The sequence below is a fragment of the Uloborus diversus genome, chromosome 3, assembly GCF_026930045.1.
Source record: "Uloborus diversus isolate 005 chromosome 3, Udiv.v.3.1, whole genome shotgun sequence".
NCBI classification, from domain to species: domain Eukaryota; kingdom Metazoa; phylum Arthropoda; class Arachnida; order Araneae; family Uloboridae; genus Uloborus; species Uloborus diversus.
The window spans coordinates 61,613,219-61,639,463 of NC_072733.1; the positions used below are offsets into that span (position 1 = coordinate 61,613,219).

Here is a 26,245-nt window from a genome sequence, read left to right on the forward strand (position 1 = left end):
ATTTTGGTCAGTTTGGGATCGGCGCACGCTTGGTGTCACACACTGTCGTACGCTACCTGCGTGCGACAAATGCAGGTAGTTTTCGCTGCCTGAATTTTTTTGTTCTCTAAGTATACTAAATGGGGTCTCAATGGCCGAGTGGTCTAAGCGATTGCTTCTTCCGTTTGAGGCGGTGGGTCAAGACACCCTCGCTCCGGATGTACTTTCCCCTCTTTCTGATGTAAATTCTTTCATGTGTTTTTTATATGTATTCTGTACTGTCATAAAAAATATATTATGCGTAACGAAGGCAAGACATTCAGATCGTAGTCCTCATCGAAATAAACCTGTGCAATAAGCATCGAAAGAAAGTCGTCTAATTCGATTTTCATCTCTTAACATGTTGAATTTGTTTTTGCCTTGATTCAAGGGACTGAGTTTCGCGACGTGTACTTTCTTGAGAGGCTTTTTTAGTTTTGAGAGAAAGATTTAACTGACGACGCACAGAGGGGCATTTGAGCCAAAAAGCTGGCCAAAAGTCGAAAATGCAAACTTCAATGAGTAGCTTTGACCTTAAATTTCAGAAAAGGTAGATAAATTTGGCATCACGTGGAAGTGTTCCCTTTGCACTGAGACTAACCAGTCGAATTTACCTGCAGTCAGAAATTAGCGCTTTCGAAATACGGCTGTCTTCGTTTGAGTCATTACAGTTTCTCGAAGTTACTTCATTGTACTATTTTCACGTCAGAAGTAAGTCTAGTGAAGTAATTTACTATGGACGGGGTTGAGCAAGGTTTGTGCACTATTATTCATCAGTTTTTATTTATTTTAAACTACTATTTTTACATTAGTACGGTTCGTCAAACTTCACAAAAATTATATCTGTTTTTTTTGCAATTCCTAAAAATGTTAAGGTTTTTAAACATGTTGTACTCATTTGTACTCATTGAAAATTATACCCCGTGATACTTCAGAATCTCTATTTTGATAATCTGAACTAAAAGTTTGCCCGAATTTGCCCGAAAAAATAATAACGCGATCAATAGAGCAGTTGTGATTTTTATTTATTTCTCTTTTTTCGGTTGTTATTAGGTTCACAGGCTTCTGTTACATCTATGAGTCGAATACAACTGCATAAGATGTTAATTGGCAGTACAGAAAGGGCCTTTGATGGAAAATTTAAAGAACTAATTAAAAATCTAGCTAAAATTACTAACTGCCCTTGCAAAAAATTGTCGGAAGTTAAAAACACCATTAACAGTTTTAAAATTGTTTACATGCGAAAATGGATGGCATGTAATAAAATGGAAAGCCGATTTCTAGAAAACAACCAAAATTGGTTAAAAGACGGGGTTATGTTACCTACCTACTCAGTGCCGGGTCTTTTACCATTAGGAAGATCCAGTAAGGATTTCGGAGAATCGAGTGAAAGAACGAAGCGTCGAAAAACATCGGAACTAAGAAAAAATGTTGCTGTTGATGAATTAACGTATGCTGCTCAAATGAGTCATCAGGCAACACAGACGTGGCAAAAGTTATCCAAGACATAAATAAGTCTCCAACCAGAGCAACAAAGTTTCGAAAAGCAGTCACTGCTGGTTGCATTACTATCAAAAAACACTCGCCGGAAGAGGCTTTAGCAATATTTGTTGAAGCTAATTTGTCTAGGAGTCAGTATGAAGTCATATAGCAGGCTAACAAAGATGTTTATCCTTGTTATAAATATGTACAAAAAGCAAAGCGAGAATGTTATCCGAAAACGTTTTTCGATGAAACTTGTGCTCAAATACAGTTGCAAGATGTAGTAGATCACACAGTCATAAGATTGTGCATGTATTTAGAGCCAGTGTTCCAAGCATACAGTCATGAAGAAGATGCAGATTTTGTGTTGATTTTTAAGTGGGGTTGTGACGGATCAAAGCAAAGCCAGTACAAACAAAAATTTTAAAATGAGGATGGCACTGATGCTCACATTTTCCTCAGTTCTCTTGTGCCTCTTAGATTAATGTCTGGCAAAAATGTTATCTGGCAGAATCCTTGTCCATCGTCACCTAGATTTTGCAGACCTATTAGAATAAGGTTTATTAAAGAGAACAAAGACATCACAAACGAAGAGATTTGGTATATAGAAAATCAAGCAAAAAACTTAGTTCCAACAAATGTTAGTGAAACAATTAAAATAAAACATTTGTTACTGCCTACAATGGTGGACGGCAAAGTGTGTAATGCGGTCACTGACACTGCATCTACTATGCGCTGCTATATATGCGGTAGCACGTCAAAAACCTTTAATGACTTATCTGCAAAAAGTAAAGCCCTCGAACGGAGAAGAAGTAGCGACATCGTTTTCCCCTATTGTCTGGTGCCGCTTCCGATTCTTATTGGATGTGACCGATCACGTGGGCAATCGTTTGACATCTTGGGGCCAAAATCTGAGTGCTTACCGGTCTTTTAACATTGCGTTCTCGCTATTCTTGCTCATATTTATTTATCGGTATGTTTATTTCTTCGTTCATTTTAGCATCTACTTACTGTGCCGTTAAGTGAGTGAATAGGGCAGAATCGGGCACCAAATTATATCCTTTACCTAGAGGGAAACGAAATAAAGAAAAACATAAAATCTGGGTGCATTGAATCGGCAGAGATGACTTCACTTCTTTTATCCCCCCCCCCCCCAGTGTGCATCTCTGTATAACTCAATGTTTTTTTGTATATATTTTTAATATTTGTTTGTATTCAAACTCACGGTTTTTTTTTTTTTTTTCCCAACGCATCGTAGTTAAAAATATAGCATTCCTTGAGTTTTTACTTTTTCACAGTGAGTTCTTGTTCATTTCTTCTTCTAGGATTACTTTCACAGGATATTTTTTTGCCATTTTTGGTGTTTCATAAAGTATTTATTGTAACTCTTCCGTGTAAACACGCATTTATTAAATGGCCAGTTCCTTATTTATTTATTTACTTTTCTTCAACAATATCGATTTATTTGGCCAAAATTTAAAGTTCAAATTATTTCAGCGCAGTTAATATTTAAAACTTTATCGTCAATGCTTCTATTTATCTCAGATCTGTAATCTGAATACTTGTTTAGTGAATTCAGGAAAAATGCCAGTGAAACGAAAGCAACATTTTGAAACAAGCACCTATTACTTTTATGTTTAACAGAATTGTAAGCATGCATTAATGTGCAATACAAAATCAATAACACGAGTAATTGATTCATCTCTTTATATGTATTTTAAAACTTTTGTTTAAAATCTTAAACTAATTTATTACTTTTATTCTATGTTTCTGTGAGTTAATATGACAAATGTCTCCCTTTATTCATCGACATTAAAAAAAGAAAACAATCAATTATTCACGGACATTATATTGTTGAGAGAGTTGATGTTGTATAAAAATATTTATACTAATCCAATATCTTATATTTTAACAATTTTGCAATATAAAACTTGAAACACTCACCGTATTTTGCTGTTATTTTTAATAAACATGCTACTTTGACAACATTTATTTTATTTTATTAAAAGGCAGAAAATCTTACTTTGCATTTCATTGCGTTACTCATTTAAAATTTTATTTAAATCCACTTTGTGTAGTGAAACGTTAATGCTGAAAACGATAGTTTATATTTTTAGTAAATGATTAAATATAATTATAAGTTTTCAAAGAAGAATTCAATCCTTGAAATAAATAGCGAAAGTTTGTTTTAATCCATGAGTTTTATGGATGAAAAGAAAGCCGCTTTATTTTTAAATACTACATTGTTTTCGATTCGAAATTTCATTTCAGTTTAATAATAAAAACTTATATTCTATACAAACTGGAACTGCAAGTATCATATTTATACATTGGTTATGTTACTTTAAAATTCAAAGAACCAGTAGTTTAAACCCTTGTAACATACAGCTTAATTTTGTGTCTGTACGATAAAAAAAAATCTACTTTTTGGTTAATAAAGTATATCTGTTGCGATTAATCAATGGATGATTAATTATTTATGCTATTCTGATAATCAATACAATCATAATATCTATTCTTTCAACATAAATATCCTACTTCCACGCTTTCGGGGAAGAGAGTAAAAAAATATTTCGCAAAAAGGTCGAGAATTATTGTAAAACATTAAGCATCAACATCTTTGCACATTAAAATGCCTTAATATCAAAATTAGTTTCCTTACCAAGTAAAAATTTAAAAAAAGTTAATGTACATTCAAATTTTTGTTATCTCGAAGAATCTAGGAATATTTATTAACAAGGAGTTACTAAGAAACCACTATTTCATCATAGCAGACATAGGAAGACAGCCGATGCTTGGCCCCAACATGGCCGACAACTCCCCGTGTCGCTACTTAGGAGAAGGATCCAGGGCTTTAGCAAAAAGCACAGAAGATCCAGAGGCTTTTAGATTCGGGCTATCTATTCTGCACGCTAGGATTCGGTTTTTCGAATTTTTATTACATTTATCACATAAGATAAAAGCTGGAGTATTCAAAGGTCGTATTACAAAGAAAAATGAAAAAGATCAAATTAAGGCAGCCAAAGTGATAATTCAAAAAGAATTCAAGAATAAAATGGGATTGCTGGTTGACGTACCTAAAGTTGGCTATGGAAACACGAATGATGGAAATACGTCTCGCAGATTTTTTGGTGACGTGAATGAAGCTGCTGCCATTACAGGTATAGATTTAGAACTAATTCTCCGATTTAAAATAATATTGGAGGTGATATCTTCGGGTTTCGACATAAATGTGGAGCAATTCGGCATGTATACCATGGATACTGCGAAGTATTATGTAAATTTGTATGCCTGAAAACCTATGTCACCAACAGTCCACAAGATACTAGTTCATGCTCCGAGTATTATATCGCATGCCTTGTTACCAATCGGTCAGTTGTCCGAAGAGACCGCAGAAGCCAGAAACAAGCATTTTCGGCAGTACAGAGGAAAATTCACCAGAAAAATTTCCAGAAAGGATTGTAACGAAGACGTTTTAAATAGACTCTTGTTAACTTCTGATCCATATTTGAGTAGCGTTAGATCATCTAACATGAAGAGAAAAAGGCAAATGATATCGAAGGAAGCCATAAAATTTTTAAAATCTTTTTGTTTTGAAGATAGTGATACTGATGACAAAAGTTTGTAGACTTTCATCACCATCATCCCATGTACGTGTAAAACAGCAAAACTATAATTAATTTGCTCTGCTTTAATTTTTTGTACATTTCACTGTGTCGAATGTCTGTTTAACAGTTAGTAAATATGTACTTCAACATTGTTAAATTGTTTGGTTTCCTTTTACATATCTAAGCCAGTTAATAATCGGTATAACTTTTATGGGTTGCGTTTGAGCAAGCAAAATTAAGAGTATACATATAACTTGCCCGAGTTTATTATTAGCAACCATTTTTTAGTGAAAAACTAGCAGAATAATTATTATATTTGGAAAATTTGATTTATGGCCAGCTTTTTGGCTCAAATGCCCCACTGTGCGACGTTCCCGATCTCGCGTCATCATGAGTTATGCAGGCCGTTTAATATAGCTGTGCTGTAGTTGACTTAAGTTCTCACATTTTTGCAGGTCAAGCACATGTAGCTTTAAGCCGAGTTAGGTCCCTAGAGGGACTAACTATCAGTACTTTAGACCACCGCAAGTTACTTAATAAACCTCATGATACAAACAAACTCTCTCAATGAAATAACAAGGTTGCGAAATGTACCATCTTATAATCATAATAACTAAGAAAATGAAAATTAACTAAAAAATGTAAAATAAAAAATTATTAAATAAAAACAAAAAAACCCAACTACGTAAAAACCAAAAAAACTAAAAAGAAAAATGTCTAAGCCCAGTAGTTTAGAATGGTATTAAGTATTACTGAATAACTGCACCGTTGAAATTGTTTTATAACCGTACACAGATAAGACAAATCATAAATTCAAAAGCAGAATAGAAGGATCAACAGTTAGGGCCCATTCAATTTTACGGGGTTCCTTAAATCAAAGGAATGGGCCCCGACTGTTGATCCTTCCATTCTGCTTTTGAGTTAATGAGTTGTCTTATCTGTGTATGGTTATAAAACTATTTCACCGGTGCAGTTATTCAGTAGTACTTAATAACATTCTAAACTACTGGGCTTAGACATTTTTCTTTTTAGTTTTTTTTTTTTTGTTTTTTACGCAGTCGGGTTTTTTGTTTTTATTTAATAATTTTTTTTCCAACGCGTGATAATAGCAATCCATGCTTCTCTTGTTTTCAACCACGTTTAGATTCGTTCAAGGTCGAGCGCCAACAGTCCTGAGCTGTACTGTAATGGTTTTATATTTTGAATACAAAAGACCATTTTTTTACCCGACAATAATTGAAATTTTTCATTTAAACGTGTTGTACTGTTTGAAAATATGGATTTATATGCATGGTCGGACAAATCGAGGGGAAAATAAAAAAATACCTTGACAAATTCACTGGTGTGCAAAAATTAAGGACGAAGTCGAAAAATTAGCATATCAGCTGAACGAAGAGTCAGAGCAGACAGAAAGACCAATCAGGAGATTAAGTAAGGTGATGTACGGTAGCACATGCGCAGATATGCAGGCAGACGTAATGGGAGAGTGTCTGAGTAGTATAAAGCATGTTGTCGGTGTAAGATCAGTATTTCTGGCAAAGAGATTGCACGCCGTATAGCAGTTAAAATCACACCGAGTTGCTGCCTCAGCGAGAAATGGCGAATTATCAATCTGTTAGACGACATCTGGATGCTTTTACCCGAGCTCGAATCATTGGGAAGTTGGAGGAAGGCCGCAGTGTGACAAGTGTGCTGCAGAGTTCGGAATTGCTCATAGCATCGTTTCACGACTTTGGAGACAATTTCAAACTACAGGAACAGCTATCCGGGGGTTCAGTAGCGGTCGTCCACGAGGAACCACACCCGCAGATGACCGGTATATTGTCTTACAGGCCAGTAAGAAATAGGCGGCAGACAGCGGGAGAAATCGCTAGACACACGACACAGGCGACTGGACGACCGATATCGCGTTTTACCGTGGCCAGAAGACTGCACGGTGGTGGTCTGTTTGCACGACGCCCTATACGGTGTGTACCTCTAACGCCTGCCCATCGGAGAAGGCGTTCTCTGTGGTGCCGGGAACACCGGAATTGGAGAGACAATGAATGGGGACGAGTACTCTTTACAGATGAGAGCAGATTCAGTCTGAGTAGCGATTCTCATCGCATACTCATCGGGAGAGAGCGGGGAAGCCGCAATCATCCCTCGAACATCATTGAAAGGGACAGGTATGGAGGTCGCGGTGTTCTCGTTTGGGGAGGCATCATGCTTGGTAGTCGTACAGACCTTCACATCTTCGACGCAGGTTCAGTCAACGGGACCCGTTATTGCAACGAGATTCTTCTTCCATATGTGCGTCTTTTTAGAGGCGCTATGAGTCCACAGTTCCTTTTCATGGACGACAATGCACCATGTCATCGCGTGCCGAATAGCTCTTAGAGAGTGAGGATATTGAACGTATGGATTGGCCGGCACGATCTCCGAATCTCAATCCCATCGAGCATGTATGGGATTTTCTAGGCAGACGCTTGGCAACTCGTACCTTACCACCAGTAACAATTCGGGAGCTTCGATTGGCGCTGCAAGACGAATGGGCAGCAATGCCTCAACAACTCATTGACACCCTCATTCTCAAGGGATGTTTCGGCCTTCAGTCGCATTGCGCTCCATGTTACTTTTTCAAAAAGCTTCTTTTTATCCCTCTGATTTCTCTTTTAGGAAGTGTTGCTTACATTACACATGTCCTTACGTATTGGGAATCTTACGGTATTAAATGTGTTGATTTGGAAAGCTTTTGTACAAAGTTATATTGAAAAAACCGTCTCGTCCTTAGTTTTTGCACACCAGTGTAGTTCTTTCAGAGCAACTTCATAACCTCTTAAACTTTTGTATGCGGTGAGTTCTAAGCGTAACAGAGGGGACATCAAACACAGATTTTGACTTAAAAAAATCATAAATCCTTCTAAGACAAAAAAGTTACAGACAGTTCTTGCATTTTTAGGAACAATGCTTCATAAATTGACCTAAAATTGAAATTTTATTCTCCTTTAACCTCCGTTATTAAATTAAATGGGTATATAACAGAGGGGACAGAAAATTTCAACACAATTTGACAAGCACTACAATTTATGTAAAAGTCTGTGAATTTGGAGCTCTTTAAAAAAAATTGGACTTTTTTTCTAAATCAAAATATTTCAAAGCAATAATATCATCCGTAGAAATGTTGAAATCAAAACCTCATTTTATACAAATGTAAAAAATAAAGTGTAACAGAGGGGACAACTTACGAAATTGTACTGTATTACAACAAAATATCGAAGTCAAAACTGACTTCTGTTGTTTAAAGGTGGAGTAGATAACAGGGTTGTTATGATATATGACATCAGAACACATGTTGCATCATTATAAGGGGTTTCCCCCAGTGGGAGGGTGTGACGGGACGCATTGGTGAGCGTTACATCATTGAAGTTTTGAAGGGGGACATTTTTAGAGTTTTTTGTTCTCATTTCGGGAGAAGGCTGCTTTGTAGCATTTGAGGAGGTATGGCATCAACCTGGGGGGCAAATTTTTGGCAAGGCTTATGTTTAATTTTGGCATGGTTATAAATAAAGGTTTACTCGTATGAGATAGAGCTAGAGGAAATTCAGTCTCAACATTAGGGATCTTTTGGAAAAAATCATTACTCTTTATTATTTTAATCTTCAAAATAGATCAAAATTTGGAAGACCGAAAAATATTAGTAAGACAAGAAAATTCTAGAAAAAATACATGTTTAATTCACTTAAAGTTGCTTTAAAAAGCAAAAGCAGTTCATTTCTGCATTCTTCCTGCAGTTGGATGATATTAAAAGTAACAGGGAATCAAAAACTAAGAAGAACAGGTTTATAACAAGTAATTGACAATTTTTTTAAACTACAGAACTTCCCGCCGGTTTCACGGTTCAAATTGGGGAGAAATTTAACTTAATAAGAATTGTGATTAACACAGTAATCTATGCATGTACTTACATAGTAAAATACCAAAGCTCATTTTTGTAAAATGATGAGATTAGTCTCCAAAATTTTTTATTAAAAATACATAAAACAATACGCTAAATTGTTAAAAATCAAGAAATTTAGAAAAAGCAAAATTTATTTAAGGTTTTTGTGATCAGATTGAGGGAGAGAGGCCCGCCTACATGGCCTCTAAGTGGCATCAAAATCTTAAAATCTTGAAGGTGAAAAACGGATGATAAACTGTTAAAACGATAAAGTCAGTTTTTCTGCCCAATTTGCTGAAAATCTGCCAATTTGCAAAAATTTGCTGAATCCCATGGAGCAAAATAGATTCATTTGTTCCACTGCCCTCGGGATTATCTGAACTTTAAGGAAAGATAACTTTAAGGCATAGAAGAAAAACTTTAAGGCCACTTATTTACAGAATGAAAAATAAGGAACCTGTAAGGATACAGTAGTAAAATTTCAGGAATTTTAGAGCACTTATTTTCTTTTCTTAAAAACCAGGAGTTTGTAATGTGTATACAAGCCGTAATGTGATCAAACACTGAGGAAACTGGTTTCAACAAGATGTTATTACCCATTTATACATTCCCAGAATCCCTTATAAACAGTGTCAGCAAGTGAGATTTTAATAAAAAATCTAATGTCAAGCCGTAACAGAGAGGACAATCTAGCTGTGTCCCCTCTGTTGCTGCTATATTTCTTGTAATCAGTAACAACTTTTCAAAATTATTACAAAATATGATTAAACTATTAAATTTAACTGTGTATACCTATTTTTAAATTTGAAACTCTTTAATATTTTGCATATAGTAAACTTATTTAAAAATTTGTAACAGAGGGGACAAATTAATCGCTGGAAGGCTTTTTGATTTTAAAAAATAAAAATATTTGTTGAATGAAGAAAATCACTGCACACACATATACTCAGAAACAATGAACCTTCATGTATAAAATAAAAGTGTATGAAAAATCACTATATTTTAAACAGTTATTGATGTTTTAAAAAGCAACATTTTAAAAGTGAAAATAAAATCTTTTATTCATCTCAAATTTTAAGCGTAACTATGCATGTCTGTCAAAAACAGCCATTCAATCAAAAAACTTCCATGAATTTCCTTCAAAATAATATCAAACACAAGGGTATTGCTTTCAGTTCAAAATACCATGTTGTGGTTTCAGTTGGCGTGGAAAGACTCATGTAGAAATAGTTCTACATCTGCTAAGATTTTTTAAGTTCCATGATACATATATATAGGTAAAGTAAAAACCATGCTCTGTTAATTGATAATTGTAAATAAATATACATATTGTAAATATTATTCAGGGAAGAGGAAAATTCTAATTTTTCCGAAAGATAAAACACGAGCTTACACGCATATCATACATACGTACATAACATGTAATGAGAAGGAACGTTAGGCATCATTAAAAAATAAGTTTAAAAAGTAAAAAACTCCCAGGTTTGTACCTATTAATAAGCATTATTTAATACACAATGCAATAGTATACTTGTACTTCCCATTTCCGTTAAGGAGCCTATGCTCAGAGGGGCTGGGAGAGGGGCGGAGGGAGCCTTCAAATTGTAAACTCTTTGCAGTTCACAACTTCAGTCTTTTATGATTTAACTACGTTATTTATTAGATTAAATTTAGGTCACAGCTTAACATATTTAAAATTTTGGGGTGTAAGTACACGGTACATTTAATTTTCGCTTCACATAAAACCTTTATGTTATGCCCAAGTATGTTGTTCCCAAGTGAACATACTTGGGCCAGTTTTGAACTTTTACTTTTAGTAGCATATTAAACATATGTTTTATGTTTGAACAAAGTATTCTATTTTAAGGAAGAGCCTTAGTACTTTACCTTAGGACACGGTTCTCGTAGATATATCCCTTCAAAAACAAAAAACAAAACAAAAAAAAAAGCAATTTACTGTCCCAAGTTAGAGATCTTCCTCCTAGCTTGGGAGAGTTAACATTTTGATTTTTTTTAAATATATGCAGCAATAGCTTATAACGTTGGACACCTATTATCACTTTGAACAAGTTTATTTCACAACTAAGTAAAAAAAAAATAATATTGAACCACCATCAATGGTGTAATTAAAAAAAAAAAAAAAATCCTGAAACTTTTAAATAATTTAGTATAGGTTGCAAACTGTTCCCAACTTATTTTTTTTGAGGGGGCGGAAATTCTCAATTTGATGAATTTAACTAAAATTTTTGCCGAGTGGAACTCCAAATTTCTCCGAATGGAACTCCAAACTTCGCCAAATGATGATAATTTAGCCGAATGGAACTCCAAATTTTGCCGAATGATGATAATTTTGAAAAATCATCAGACAAAATTTGCCGAATAAGGAAATTTTTTGAAGTTCATGGTAACCTCCCATCGGGGTGCCCTTGACTGCTCCTTATGCTTTGGAGTTATATTACTTAAACAAACAAACAAACAAAAAAACAAAAAAAAAAAAACAGTAATAGAGATTTCATGTTTGAATTTGACTAGCTATACCTGTTTTCCCTAAGCGGCATTCCCCTATTATGCACTACACATAAATGAAAACGCTACATTGCATTTCGAACGTTGTTTGAACCCTTTTAACATATCGTCGCCTTACAGCAACAGTAGGATATCTTAGTATTATTTCTGGGATTAGATGTATTAGTTTTGCTCTGTGGCGACGATATATAGACGAGAGAAAGGCATAGAAAAATGTTACAGCGAGTAATTTGTTTTTCGTTGCTCGAAATTAAGTTGCACTTATTTCAACTGTTATAACATTTTATAGATTTCTCTATGAAGTGTAATTATCTTTTAGTCTCATACAGCTAGGCTACTGCTAGATTGTATATATATTTTTTTCAACTTTCCAATGTAACATTTGTCGCTGCAATATAAAGGGCATAACTGAAGAAATGTTTTAGTCGCCAATGGTCAGTAGTAACAATTTTATTAGCAGCCACTTTTTTAAACTCAAAGGGCTACACAATTATTTTTAAATTATTATTTGAATTTAATAATCCTGAATACATTAATTCATGTAACTAATATATTTTTCCTAAATTAGTTCATAAAAGTTTCATCTTCATTTTGATTTTAGTGGAAAAGATCTACCACTTACTTGATGCATTTTGTGTACTTTTAGCTTTCAGGTCATTAATTTATTTTTTGAGATGGCTATCGGGTGACGATTGACCGATGATTTTTTAACTGGTCTTTCATTTAGTCACCTGTGGTCGGTGGCGACCGCCATCTTACCTTTTACCACAATATAAGAATAGAATTTACGAGTGATAAAAAAAAGAGAAACTGGAGATTATTTTAAGCTTCCGAAATCGACACCATCACAAAGCTTGTAATGTTTGTTCGGTTTTCCTTAAAATAACCTACTTAAACGCTGTAACTTATCTTGATGGCTGATTGAGTTTTAATGACACAACTTATCAAATATCGACTTACAACCGAATCTCGCATTTAAAAAAAATCCATTTTCAACTAAAAACACAAGAAATGAATGTCCACCACCAAAACTTCTTGCTCCTTGATTCCAGTCAAAATTAATAGGTCAGAATTACGGTTGAAGGGTGGTTTCTTTCCTTTATCTTGGCGACCACTAAACCATTCCTCCCGTCACTGTCTGAAGAGGTGAACGAGGAAAGTTGTTTCGGAATAAGGTGCTGTCCAGTCCATGTGTAATAGAATGGTGTGTTGAAGTTGAATTTGCAGAATGATTGTCAAATAAAAATGCCGGTTGGAGATGACAGCTATTGAATGGCGCGAATATTCTAATCCAGTTAAAATAGAAGCATTCAGTTCCTTGCTAATTAAACGTGTTGGAGCTATTGGCGAAGGTAAGTGAAAATCAAAATAGCTGTTGGTTTTTACAACTTCTCACTATTGTTGGCTCGCGGAAAACTACAAAAGTGAATTATTTCAGATATATGCTGCTTACAAAATTGTAAACAAACAATGATGTTTCTCGAAGAAAACATGATTTGATAATGCTTGATTTTTGCAGCGCTGATTTCACTTGTTTTTGATCGATTTTTAAGAAAATTTTCTTCGAAGAAGAATGCCAACTGTCGTGAGGCGAACTGTACTGATTTTTCTCCCGAAAATTACAAATCACATACTTAAAGCATGTTTATGTGGACAGTAACCAAAATGCATTTATTCATAGTAAATGTTCGAAGATTTTGATTGTACTTTTGTGTTTAGTGTGAGCGATCATACTTTTTCTAATCGTGTGAAAAACTGTCGAGGAATTTTAGTTATAAAATTTTACGCTTTGGTGCGCAATACAATCCGTTTCACTGAACTGCAGCTGTTAATGTAAAGTGTCGGTTTAATGAATTATTAAAAACTTCCCAATTTATCGGTTGACTATACATCGCAAGCTATACCCCTAAATCCCTAAATCCGCTCCCCCCCCCCCCCGGATATACCACTGCCCAACCCGTGTAGAAAAATCCCAGGTACACCCCTGTTGATCCTCATGCTCTGAATGTTTGAGTGCTTATTGTATGAAAAGAAGAAACTTCAATATCCTACCGCTTTAAAAATCTAACATGCTAGTAGTTTTGTTAAGATTATTGCATGACTACCAAATCTTCCTCCTTACTTTCGGAAGTGAGTGGACGATTGAGAGTTAACGATTGATTGAAAAATGATCTTTTTACAAAGTGGATTGATTAATTTTACGAAAGTAAAAGCATGCGTTTTAGGCTTTTCTCGTGTTATTAGTTTATACGAATTGAAACATAGCTTCCAACTAAATGGGTTTAACGATGGTCATCCGTCTCGATTTTTGAGGTCATTTCTCAAACAGTTTAGAGGTTATTTTGCTAGTAATGATGTTAAAATCGAATAATATAACCCAAATGTGCAAATAAAGCAAAATCAGCTTTAGAAGTGCCGTCTAGGGTTTCCAATCCCTCCCCAATCTCATTCCCGCGGGATTTTGGGATTGTAAGGAGCCAATCTCGCAGGATCCCGTGGGATTAACTTTATTCTTCTAAATGTTAAATTTTAGTGTGAAACAGACAAAGTTGTGCTTTTTTGGATGGATTGCTTTTGTTACATGAAACAGTCGTTATCGAGAATTCCATACACCAATTGTAGTGCATTACAAAGTCACATCTCAATTAGCGACTACCGTTAGGTACTCAAAAGTATACTTTCGAAAAGGTTTATAATTTTAACGCATTTTCGCAATTGCTGAACGTATTAACAGTAAAACCTCCCCCCCCGCATGAGAATACCAATTTATTCTCAAAAAAATATACTCTATTTTTATTATTTTTTGAATGGTAAATCAACCGTTCATCATATGAGGCGTTTTTCTTGCTCTTCTTGCAGATACACTAGAAGATGATTAAAACTTTAGAGTATTCGTGTAAAAATATTCGTTTTATGGACGGCAAAAATCGGAAAACGTTTGTATGAAAATCTTTGCGGGATTGGAAATTCCACGCGATTTTGCGCTCGATCCCGCGAGATTAATCACGCTAAATATCATGCGGAATTCCGCAGGATTCAGGAACGGGATTGCGGGATTGGAAACTCTAGTGCCGTCCCCCCAACACCCCACTTTTTACCCCCACTTTTTTGGTTTACTAGCTGCCAATGGTTCTATATCGATGATTTTGATTTATTCCACACCTGAAGACATCTTTAAATTTTGGCAAAATCTGTCACATCATTTTATAAAAATAACGTAGCATTTCATTATAAATCTTACATGTGGCTTTTGTCATTATGTACAGGCTCAATCAAACTGTCTCACATTTTGTGCACTTTTTTTTTTATTATTACGGTGGAATTTTCGCTTAAGTTTCGTGTAACTGCGAATATTACATAGATTAGCCAATTTCGTACCAGGTAGCATTAAAAATAACAATAATAGTAATCAGAAAGCAAACAAACAAAAAAAATATGTATCTACAATACTGTATACTATTAAAACCTGTGCGCGTCTGTCTGTGTGTGTGTCTGTAAAGGTATCTCAGCCAGACTGAGTATATTTACTCCTCAGTCAAGGTCAATACCGTCTGATCCAGAGAAAATCATTCCACCATGTCTCACCCAGTGGTCTCACCCAATAAAACCTTGAGGGACCTGACATCAGTATGGGTTGAAGATATCCAAGGGAGAAAATAGTCAATTGTCGCTCGCCGCAGGCTGCATTCAGCCAGCGCAAATGGCGAACGGGGGTTGGCGAGCAGGGGGGGGGGGGGGAGGAGCCTCCTAGTGGTAGAATTAAGTACAGAAATAACGTAATAGTTGCATTCCGTGTTCGGTGTCCTAACCATTTCGCGCGCCTTCCATCTCTCTTTTTCATTTCCATTTTTTGATCATTAGCGAATAGTTTACTGCGAGAGCTAGCTGATCTATCCGGTTAGCACATTTAATGTTTAAACGCTTTATAAACGATTTAAAATGGTTATCGCAACGTTTATAAACCGAAGACTGCTGGATATTCGCTTTAATATCTTATTCGACTTAATTGTTTAAATAAATTGAGGCACACTGTTAAAAAAAATGTATTCAAAAATGAAACTCTGAATGTATTCATTTTTTTTTAATACAATTGATTCAAAAATGAGTAAATGTGGCATCAAATACAAACATACGAGAAATACGAGTTATGAAATGAGTACATGTGTTTCTCAAAATTGAACCTTATTGATTCGGAGCTATATTAAGTAATGAAAGTATTCAAAAATGAGTAAATTTTCATTATTTTTGAATACCCATTTTTAACAGTGCAGAGAGGAGCAAAGGGGTGTGTAAGTGTCAAAATTAAAAACATATCTAGTACTAGGAGAACCTCTTTTCTGTTTTGGGGTGAGAGATGGCACTAGCAGCCCTGGTAGGTTCAGATATACAGCATGATTTAGAAAAAAAAAATAAACAAAAGCTTTCCTAGAATCTGAACTTTAAACGTGTTTTACTCAAAAGCCCACTTGCATCCCTTTGCCTCTCACTGCCTCAATTAAAAATATGCTTTTGCATGAAATAGATTCAAACAGAGCCTCACTTCAGCCGAATGTGCATTTTTACTTTTGAATGTAGTGACATTTCATCATCAAACTGCTACAACATTTAAATTTTCACATGTCATGTAATTTAAAAGTTTTTATTTTTTTCAAGAAAAGAATATCTTCAGTGTGAAATTTATCTATTGATACTCAAGCACAAGAAATGAAAGACTACTCAATTATATGTGAATGAAAAGAAAATGTATGTTTTAAGCCTCAGACAGATCGTTTTCCTTTTTTGCATTCAGATAATTAAAAGAGTGCGTAGTTTATTCGGAACACAAGTGAAGAGCTTAGAAATAAAGAAAATAAATATACAAAAACATACGAAGGTAATATTTACTTCAGTTTTGCAAGAGAATCAGACCTTCAATGAAAATAGGGAAAGTGTTCCTGGTCTGTGGGGGAAAAAATCACGTTAATCAAATATTAGCCAATAACTTTTTTACTTACTTACAGAAAAGGTGCCACGGCTGAATAAATTTTTTTTAGTAACTTCGTATTTTTGCATAATGTTATTAAGGCAACAAATATATATTTAGTCATTTATTAACTGAGAAAATCGGATGGAATTTTCATGAAAAGGCATCCCACATAAGCATTTCCCATAAAGTAATTTTATTGCAATAAATGACAAGCTATCCTTTAAGGTTTTCTGTAGTTAGAGATTGCTTTTCGTCATTTAATATTTCTAAAGATTAAAATACCCTTTCGACTTCTGCAGGTAAGAAGCTCGAATTTCCGTAAAAGCATTTTATTAGACTAACTCATTATTAGAAGCAATCGTACGACTAAAACTACTAGCAGAGAGAAGAATAGAATTCTAGACTAGAAATAGAGCTTCATGTCCTGAATTGTAATTTTTTTAGGAAAATCAAAATACAAAAGAGACTGATTGGCAACCAACTAATATTAAAATAATAAGGCAGTAACCGTAAAAGCTCTTTTGCTCCATCTACGGGCAAAGGTAAAATTACTCAGGGATGGGGACGTATAAAAGAATCTATACTAATAATATACAGTTAAAGAGTTTGTTTGTTTGTTTGAACGAAGCTAACCTCAAGAACTACTGGTTCGAATTGAAAAATTATTTTTGTGTTAAATATTCCATTTGTTGAGGAATGCTATAGGAATTTTTCTTTGAAATCAGATTGACCGAAATATTTGTAAATTAAATGTTTAAATAATTGTTTAGTTCTATGAATTCCTAATAGATGGCGGGGTAAGTTTAGTTCTACGTATTCCTAATAGATGGCTGCGTAAGTTAGCTCACTGAGAGGGTGCTGTCTGACAGTGTCGATAGCTGCGAGGAACCATACCGCGCGGCTCAGACGCGTGGTCAGCTACGCTATTGTGGAACTGTTGTGATCTAATGAACTGATTTTTGAATGTTTTTTTTTTTTTTTTGATATTCAAGTGCATAATTTGATTTTGTAGGATTTTTCTATTGAGTTATGTTTTCCTTATGTCTTTACCGTTTGTTTTTGCCCTTATAGTTGAATATAGTTACGTATCTAAGTAAATAATTTGATTTGTCGTATTCAATTGTGATTGTTCTTTATAATGTTTTTATTATAGTACGAACCGGCCGAAACCCGGGCAGCGCCGGATACCCGGCTAGTGTATGATAAAACGGATTAAACAAAAAGTTTTTGAATTGAGATAGCAATAGGTTAAACTATGCATAGACTGCATAATCTCGGCAGCCTGTGAAGATGAAAAAACTTAACTTGTGAAGCTGCATAAGTTTTACTTCATATGCGTAATACTGAGACTGAATGTTTTATTTTATACATCAAAAAATAAAAAAGAGCTGATTTTTGCTTAGGCAAAAATATTTTTACAATGGCAATCAAAATCTGCCAAATCACAGAAACGTGAGTTTGAGTGATTTATGTTAGCATGCTTTAAGTTTAGTGCTTAATTAGGAATCCTTTATAAGTTTGAAAAATTTATGTGTTCAACCAATAAAACCAAGTAGAGCATTTTTATGCCAATTTACGCATAACACAGCAAGGAAGTAATGTTTTATCACTTTTTTCTGCGTCAAAGGATTTGATTATAATAAATTTAAGAGTGACATAAAAATACCGGAAACAATAAACATGAACGGAAAAATTAAAAGGTTGTCAAGCCGATTTGAAGCTGATTATTTTGATTATACCGCACCCTGGCAACGTAAGTGACGCAACTCAAAAATTGTCAATTTCTATTTACAGAGACATAAAATTCTCATCAATTTGGTATAATCGATCAATTATTATAACCGATTAAAACCGATTAATGAGTATTTGTCTTAATATTCTCTCTAATTTCAGATCATCATCGCTAGTGCTTCCAGTTTCCGTTAAAATAAATATTTATAATTGATTATGAATATGAAAAATTAATTAAGGAATTATTATATTTTTTGCTTCTCTCCCCCCCCCCCCTCCCCCACCTTTTTTTTTTTTTTTTTTTTGCAATTATTGGGAAAATGGAATTAGTTGTTGAGATTTTTGAATTTGTGTTTGATATAAAAAATATACATCCTTATGTTTATTTCATAACTATTGGAGATGCGTTTCTATTTTTTACCTTCGACCGACATATATATTTTTCTTAAGTACGTAGAAAAGGCGTCCGTTTAGTATGCAACTTATGAAATAATCGATGTAATATCTCCATTATTATTTTCGTTAAAGCATAAACCTTTATAAATATAATTAAAATTAATGAAATTTGTAGTGCAACATTTTGTACTTGTACTAGCGGCACCCGCACGGCCTTGCCATGTTCGAAAATTAAAAAGCCATTTGGTTCGCCTGTATATTTACAGGTAACTTCTCTTATGCGAATAGTAATTTTGTTTTTCTAGAAACTACATATTTTCGGTAGATTGAAAATTTGTCACCAATGGCTACTAGATGAAGGATCTCCTTTAAGTCAACAGCGGTAATTTTTGCAAGATAAAGACAAAACAATATCTTGGATGCCTGAAAAGTATAGCTCAGTATTATTGGTGTTCGGTGGAAGAGTCAAAATCGTCAAAATCGTAGGACATGTGGAGAGCAGTAAATGCAGGGGGGGGGGATTATGGCGCAAGTTGCGCCATCAAATTTGTTTTTTTTTTGGGGGGGGGGGGATTAAAAATTTGTTTTAAATTTATTTATTGATTTATTTTTAATTCAAAATATTTTTGTAATTTTTTTTATTCTGTTTATATTTCATTTCATTTATTTATTTAGTGTGTGTGTGTGTGTATGTCATTGGCGTAGAACAGAACTTTTCCAATGAAATAATAAAAATAATAATTAAAAATAGATGAATAAGTAAACAAATATAAATTAAATAAAATATATTTTTAAAAAATGTATAAAATAAAAAAGAGAGCTAAAAATAAAAAAATACAAAAGGGAGAACGGGTTGAGAATTTTTTTTTTTGGGGGGGGGGGGAGAATTTGCGCCATCCATCTTGAGTGGGATGGGCACCCCTGAGTAAACGCGATTGGCAAATCATGAATTAAACAATGTGTACCTTATCCGAGAGTTAGGAACCAGTTTTCAATTGAAATTTATATCCTAAAGTTAACAAAAAACGGAGGAAAAAAGATCTTGCTTTGACAACGCTTGATTGCAGCAACCCATGCTTTTCTTGTTTTCTACTGGTTTTGATTTGGCCGTCGAAGGTCAAGTGCCAACTATCTTGAGCTGCACTGTATTCATGTGTGATTGTCACTCAATTTGGCGCATGATGTCGGCTTTCAATTTGGCGAAATGTCACCAAGTTGCCGTCAAATGCTAGTCACTTAAGGACGTCAACTTCTTCCCATTACTCGCGAGATTTTACTACGACTGTCAACTTCTTAAACTCCACGATTTGGGAATTTTAAAAAACCCTTTTTTTTTTTGTTCTTTTTTCTTGAATTAAAATTCTTTGGGGGAAAAAAGTAACTGTTTTTACATAACATTAATGCTTTAAACATTTTAAGAATCCCATTATTTCAGTCATGCTAAAAATCCTAAAAATGTCAAGAACATCATATAGTAAATCAATTTTATTTTCTACCGGATAGTATTGTTCGCTTGAAGATCTCGAATCATATTGTGACGCAATGAATGGTCGTCAAACTCAATCATAAGAGAAAACAATAATTCCGAGTTACAGCATCATCGTTTCAGCAAAGAAGATTTTGAGGGCAAGGTGAGGCCTGTTACTACCCGCTGGTTCCTCGATTCTCGCATTCTTTGCTAGAATACGTATGTTTCTTTTTTAGAGTGGGGCCCAAATTAGGGTTTGTGGAGAGAGGAAAAAGTGAGCGAAGAGGGAAAGTTACGCAAAACCAAACAATAATACAAGTTCATTTTCCGAAGATAGCCAACGGCTTTTAACCCCAACTTGATGCAATCACGCGTGACTTTAGCGGCTTGATTACGTAATTTCAGGAGGAAAATCGACACGTGATACACGTTTCTAGCAGCTCAGTCACTTTCACTGCCCTAGTAACCTCACAAAACTTGTGGAGATTATTTCCCGGTGACAAAGAAGGTTGAGTCTAGACGTTTAACTATGAGTTGAAAAGAAAAGAAAAAAAAATCTTTTTGGTAAATTTTGCTTTTTAGCTGTAAATATTACTATATACAGTCGACGCTCGATATAACGACCATCTCCGTGCCAGAGAAAAAGGTCTTTATAATGAGTGGTCATTATAAGAGATAGAATTTTTTAAAAATATACACATGCATCATGTATGTTCCGTTGTTTCAATACAATTGGCACTTTTTTAAAGATTCCAGTAAAATGTCCAAATTATTTTTTATCATGGGATTTTTCATTTTTAATTATGGGTGCAAAATATGACAAAATATTTCTAAGTAGAAAATATAGGAAAAATTGTATTACAGTACTTACAAATCATTTATTTTCTGAAGATAAAATCAGAAAGAGTTGCTTTCCTTTTTAGCACATATGATTTTTGCAAAACATAATTTTCCATTCAAAGAAACTAAAAAGTCTCTCGAGCATTTGAAACATTTTTCATACTGGGAACTTTGGTCTCAATTATTTCTTCTTCATCTGATCATGATACATTAATTTGTTTTTGTGCACAATATCGAGAGGTACTTCATTTTCTGACAGACACGTGTTTGACACATTCTAAATCATAATTGATTTTAGCATAACAGTTAAAATTTAACACTTCTACCAATTTCATTTTTTTTAGAAATTTTATACATCATTTCATCTTTTTCGTCGAAATTTTCATCTTGGATTGCCTGAAAAATCGTTTAAGCATTTTTCCTTTGCTTTTTAAAATCAACATGGTGGAGGCAATTCTTGATGGTCTTTTCTGAATTCCATGCTGATTTAGAAAGATGCAAAGCTGTAAGGATACCCACTTTGTAATCTTCACCTTCTTCCAGTCCGTAGACGGTAATGAAGGTCATTTCAAGTTACATATCAGTAGCATTGGAAAAAACACCAGGAATAGTGTGAATCGCTGAATTCGGTCGCTGTATTGGATTAAATGGTGCAGAGCAGTCGTTATAGCGGAAGCAAATTAACATAGAGTTCATTGGAACAAAGTTGGGACTATTACCACTGGTCGTTATAATGGATTGGTCTTTACAATGAGTGGTCGTTATAATGAGCGCCGACTGTATATATATATATATATATATATATATATATATATATATATATATATATATATATATATATATATATATATATATATATATATAGGGTAATTATAATTAAAGTTCCACTTTCAAAATGCTGTAAAAGTAAAACCACTGGTCAGAATGATCTCAAATTTCAACGGAATATTATCGAAGAAGGGGGAAAACGTATGACAAAGGAAAAATAAATAGTTGGAATTTTTAACAATAGATGGCGTTGAAAGTGTCAGAATATGTAAATCAAAACACCTGTCATGCGCCCGACTCATTGAAGTTGTTATAAAAACACCAAATACACGTTTTTTTCCACATTTTGCATCTGAGAAGTTCACTATGACTGTCTCAATGAAAGACCTGGCCGTCCCGATCACCTGATCTTAACCCGTGTGACTTCTGGATATGGGGCTATCTGAAAGTTGTTGTGTTCAGTGCTCCGATTGCAAACTTTGCTAAGCTGAAGGCATGCATTGCGCAACACATTCTAAACGTGACCCAGGAAACACTTCAATCAGTCGTAGAACATGCTGTTTCTCGATTTCAACTTGTTACAGAAAACGGGGGGTACATTATATTGAACATCTTTTGCGCCAGTCTCGCGAAAATTAAAGACCGATTTGATTTTTATTGATGCTTTTTATGCGGTTTTCGGTCTCCGGACTATTAAAAACCAATTTTTCCCATCCGATGTGATATGACCTTTCCGTGTTGGATGGGCTTACTTAACTAACAGTATCACACCAATACCCTTGTGCACGCTGAGTAGTACGGTGTTTTAACGTATAGTTTACACCTTAGGTAATATTTTTTGATTTATTTGTCATTTGTAGTCGACCACTATTAAATTATGATGCTTATAGCGCCATCTATTGCTAAAACTCTCAACTATTTATTTTTCTTCTGCCATCAAGTTCCCCCCTTCTTCGACAATATTCCGTTGAAGTTTGACGTCATTCTGACCAGTGGTTATATTTTTATACCGTTTTGAAAGTGGAACTTTAATTATAATCACCCTATATATATATATATATATATATATATATATATATATATATATATATATATATATATATATATATATATATATATATATATATATATATATATCTGGAATTTGAAATGCTTGTATTTAAATTCCGATATAGCTTCTTTCTGGGGCAAATTTACAAAGTTAAGATAAATTCCAGCCCAAAATATAGTAATTTCTCAACAAGAAAGAATATGAATCTAAATTAAACTATAAAAATAAAGCTCGATGTGCATTTTTCGTGAGTCATAATAGTAAAATAAAAATTCTTTTCAACTATCAATAAGAAAAGTTATATGCTGAGATTTCCTTATCCAGCACTACATTGGCAGTTTTGGAAAATTAAAGCCCAGCAGTCAAAGAAATAAGGGTAATAAGGTTAAAATACACAATCTCAATAACCTTATCCATCAACTGGGCTCTGATACTGAATCATGAAAAGAAGGATTAAATTTTATATAGCATTCACGGGTTCACGCGAAAGGTGGACTAGATGTTAAAAAAAAATATATATATATATATGCCTAATTTGGCGACGTCAGCCACGTGTTGGGCTTGGACAAGAACAAATTGTGCCGAGCAGACGGCGAAAGAGAAAAAATACTATTGATTTTTTTTTCTGTTCCAGAGTGGCCACAGTGGCAAACCTTATGGCACTCTCTTTATTTCTGGTCGATATTTTCCATCAAAGAACTATATATATATAGTACTCAAATACTCTCTCTCTCTCTAATAAAGCCTTCCCGTTCAATCATACGATATTTCTTTCATTGGTTTAAAAAATTATTTCAACAATAAAAATGTCAGGTTATATCACTGAATGACGGAAGGAATCAAATTATTTATAACTCATTCAATTTGGATTTTTCCATCATGCAGATCTTTCTCATAAGTAATAAAATTCTTATGCGGAAAAATAAAAAAATATTTTTCTCAAACGAATAGAAGTCAGGCAGAGCATAAAACGATTTGTCGTCATGCCTGATATCGCATGTAACTTGCGCGTGAACATTTGCTAAAGTACAATGAACCGTTAGGGGCATAATATACTGGGGAATTAATGCTATTTTTTTATACTTACAGATATGTATTTATTTCGATTTATAGTTATAAAGTTTGATTTAAACCATAACTGATGAGGAGATTTCTTTGTAACGTAAATGGTGAGGTGGGGTGTATGTAACCTCAACATTTTAGTTACTTTATTGAGAAAATTTATCATTAAACGTACGCATTACATTTCCGTCACATATCTTTAATACAAAAATTCTCAAAAGCGGTACAGGTCACCTCATAACAATGATCAGGAAAATGTTTGCTGTAAAGTTTGGAGTAAAAGAAAAACAAACTTTTGCTGTTTTTCTTTCTAAAAGGTGCTTTTTTTTTTTAGAGGTATAGAACTTTAAGTTGGCAACACTGTTTGATATGTGTGCCATTTTGATAGCTGTCACTTGTTTTGTGTTCAGCTCGATTTGCCATTTCATCATGAATAGACAACAAGGCGGTGCAACATGCCACACAGCGCGTGTCACAATTGATTTATTGAAAGAAACGTTCGGTGGACGAATAATTTCGCATAATGGACCCGTGAATTGGCCAGCAAGATCATGCGATTTAGCACCGCTGGACTGCTTTTGTACGGCTATGTGGAGTCTCTGGTCTGCACCGATAAGCCACAGACGATTGACGCTTTGGAAGAGAACATTCGCCACCTTATTACTGATATACGGCCTCTACTGCTGCAAAAAGTGAGAAAATTGGACTTTCTAATTGGACTTTCTACGAGCCAGCTGAGGTGGCCATATGCCAGAAATCATATTTAAATAAAAATGGCAAAGAATCATCTTTCGAATAAAGCAACATTCATGGCAATTAACAACATTAAACTGTGTTTTATTTGAACCTAAAGTTCTCTACTTCTAAAAAAAAACACCCTTTAATATGAATTCGGTTTTTGCTTTGTAATGAAAACGAGCTTACATTTAATCTAAGAAGCGAAGAAATCCAATGAAAATGCAGGTTCTAATGAAATGAAACGCTGTAACTAATTTTTATAAACCATTGGAGTTACTGACATTTACTTAGGTACTAGGCTGCACTGACGGAAGTACAGAAAAAAAATCGAAAAGGTCTTGTGCGAAACGTGCATATTTTGCTTGAAAAAAAAAAAAACTAAGTCTAAATACATATATAACAATAATAGAAAAAATACTGAAGAATATGCTCTATTACTTCAGCTGCTGAGTCAAAACTTACAGCCGAATGGTATTTTTCAAATTAATTTTGAGTAAAAGTAAGATAATGATGTAACAGTTATTACTTATTCTTAGCACAAGAAATGAGAATAAAACTAGTGGCAAGAAAATATATACATTATTGAAACTGGAACATTGTGTTTCAATAAATATATTACCCGCTAATAAAAACCAAAAGCCAATGTTTCATAAGTAATTATATTTGCATAGTTAATTCTATTGCAAGTCTTTTAATTCTAGCAAAAACGTTACATATCTGAAACAAACCGCTTTAGAAATACAGTGAAACCTGTGTAAGTTGACCACTAGCGGTGCAGTACTTTGGCGGTCAACTTAGGCAGGTGGTCAACTTATAAAGGGCGTTTTCTTTTTTTTGTCATTTCTTGCACCATGTATTCATTTTTTTTTTTTTTTTTTTTTTTTTTTTTTGAGGAATTCACCCTTACTCATTCTGTTCAACTCCACTTTCATTGTTTAACATTATTGAAAGACACTAATTAAAATATAACAATACTTATAGACAATAATTAAAATTACTATTCAAATACTTTTGTTATTTTCCCTTCTTTTTAACTATATTAAACACTGTAGTTTTAGAAATCCCATATATGCCAGCTAATTTTCTCTGGCTTTCTCCATTTTCAATTACGTTTAATATTTCATACTTTTTATAAATCTCAAGCTCCACTAACTTTCTTTTTGAAGCCTCTTTATGTAAAACTTAAAGCACAAAAAGCAACAAGCTCGACCCTCCCAGTTCATAAAGGCAAAATTAAAATGTCCTATCTCTTAATACCTTGCGCCAGAAACATGTAACTTTACTCATTAACAGACCCAGATCTGCGCACCCGCAGTGCGAGGGACCCGCGTCCTTAAGGGTGCTCTTCACTGAGAGTCTGAAAGCTTCGGATCCAATGCTAACCTACGGGGAAAGTTAAAGGTTATTTTACAATATTCCTTTGAAGTTTTCGGGTCAATTTTTTTTCTGAGTATTTTTCAAGCCTATGTCTGTGTATATTAGTTTTTACTTTTTTGATACGTCCATTCTTCAATTTTTTAAAATTCGAGAAAAAATGAATTTCTTCGAAAACGAGGTACTGTTGGACCTTTCGCTCTGTAAAAAAGCTGCAAATCGTGCTATCGAAATTTTAAGAACGCCCCAACACGCAAAATATTTCCAGCTCTCTTTTGAGACTAAGTTTGAAATGATG

At 34.1% G+C, this 26,245-nt stretch overlaps 1 protein-coding gene across 1 annotated transcript in view; it reads left to right on the plus strand.

Annotated features, from left to right (window-relative positions):
• Positions 1-12,699: 12,699 nt before the first annotated feature.
• The window catches only part of LOC129218425 (uncharacterized), a 54,771-nt gene continuing 41,225 nt past the window's right edge, over positions 12,700-26,245 (plus strand). The window contains exon 1 of the mRNA XM_054852681.1: positions 12,700-12,905. Coding sequence (XP_054708656.1) covers positions 12,812-12,905 — 94 coding nt within the window. The 5' untranslated portion in view covers positions 12,700-12,811. The remainder of the gene's footprint in view (positions 12,906-26,245) is intronic.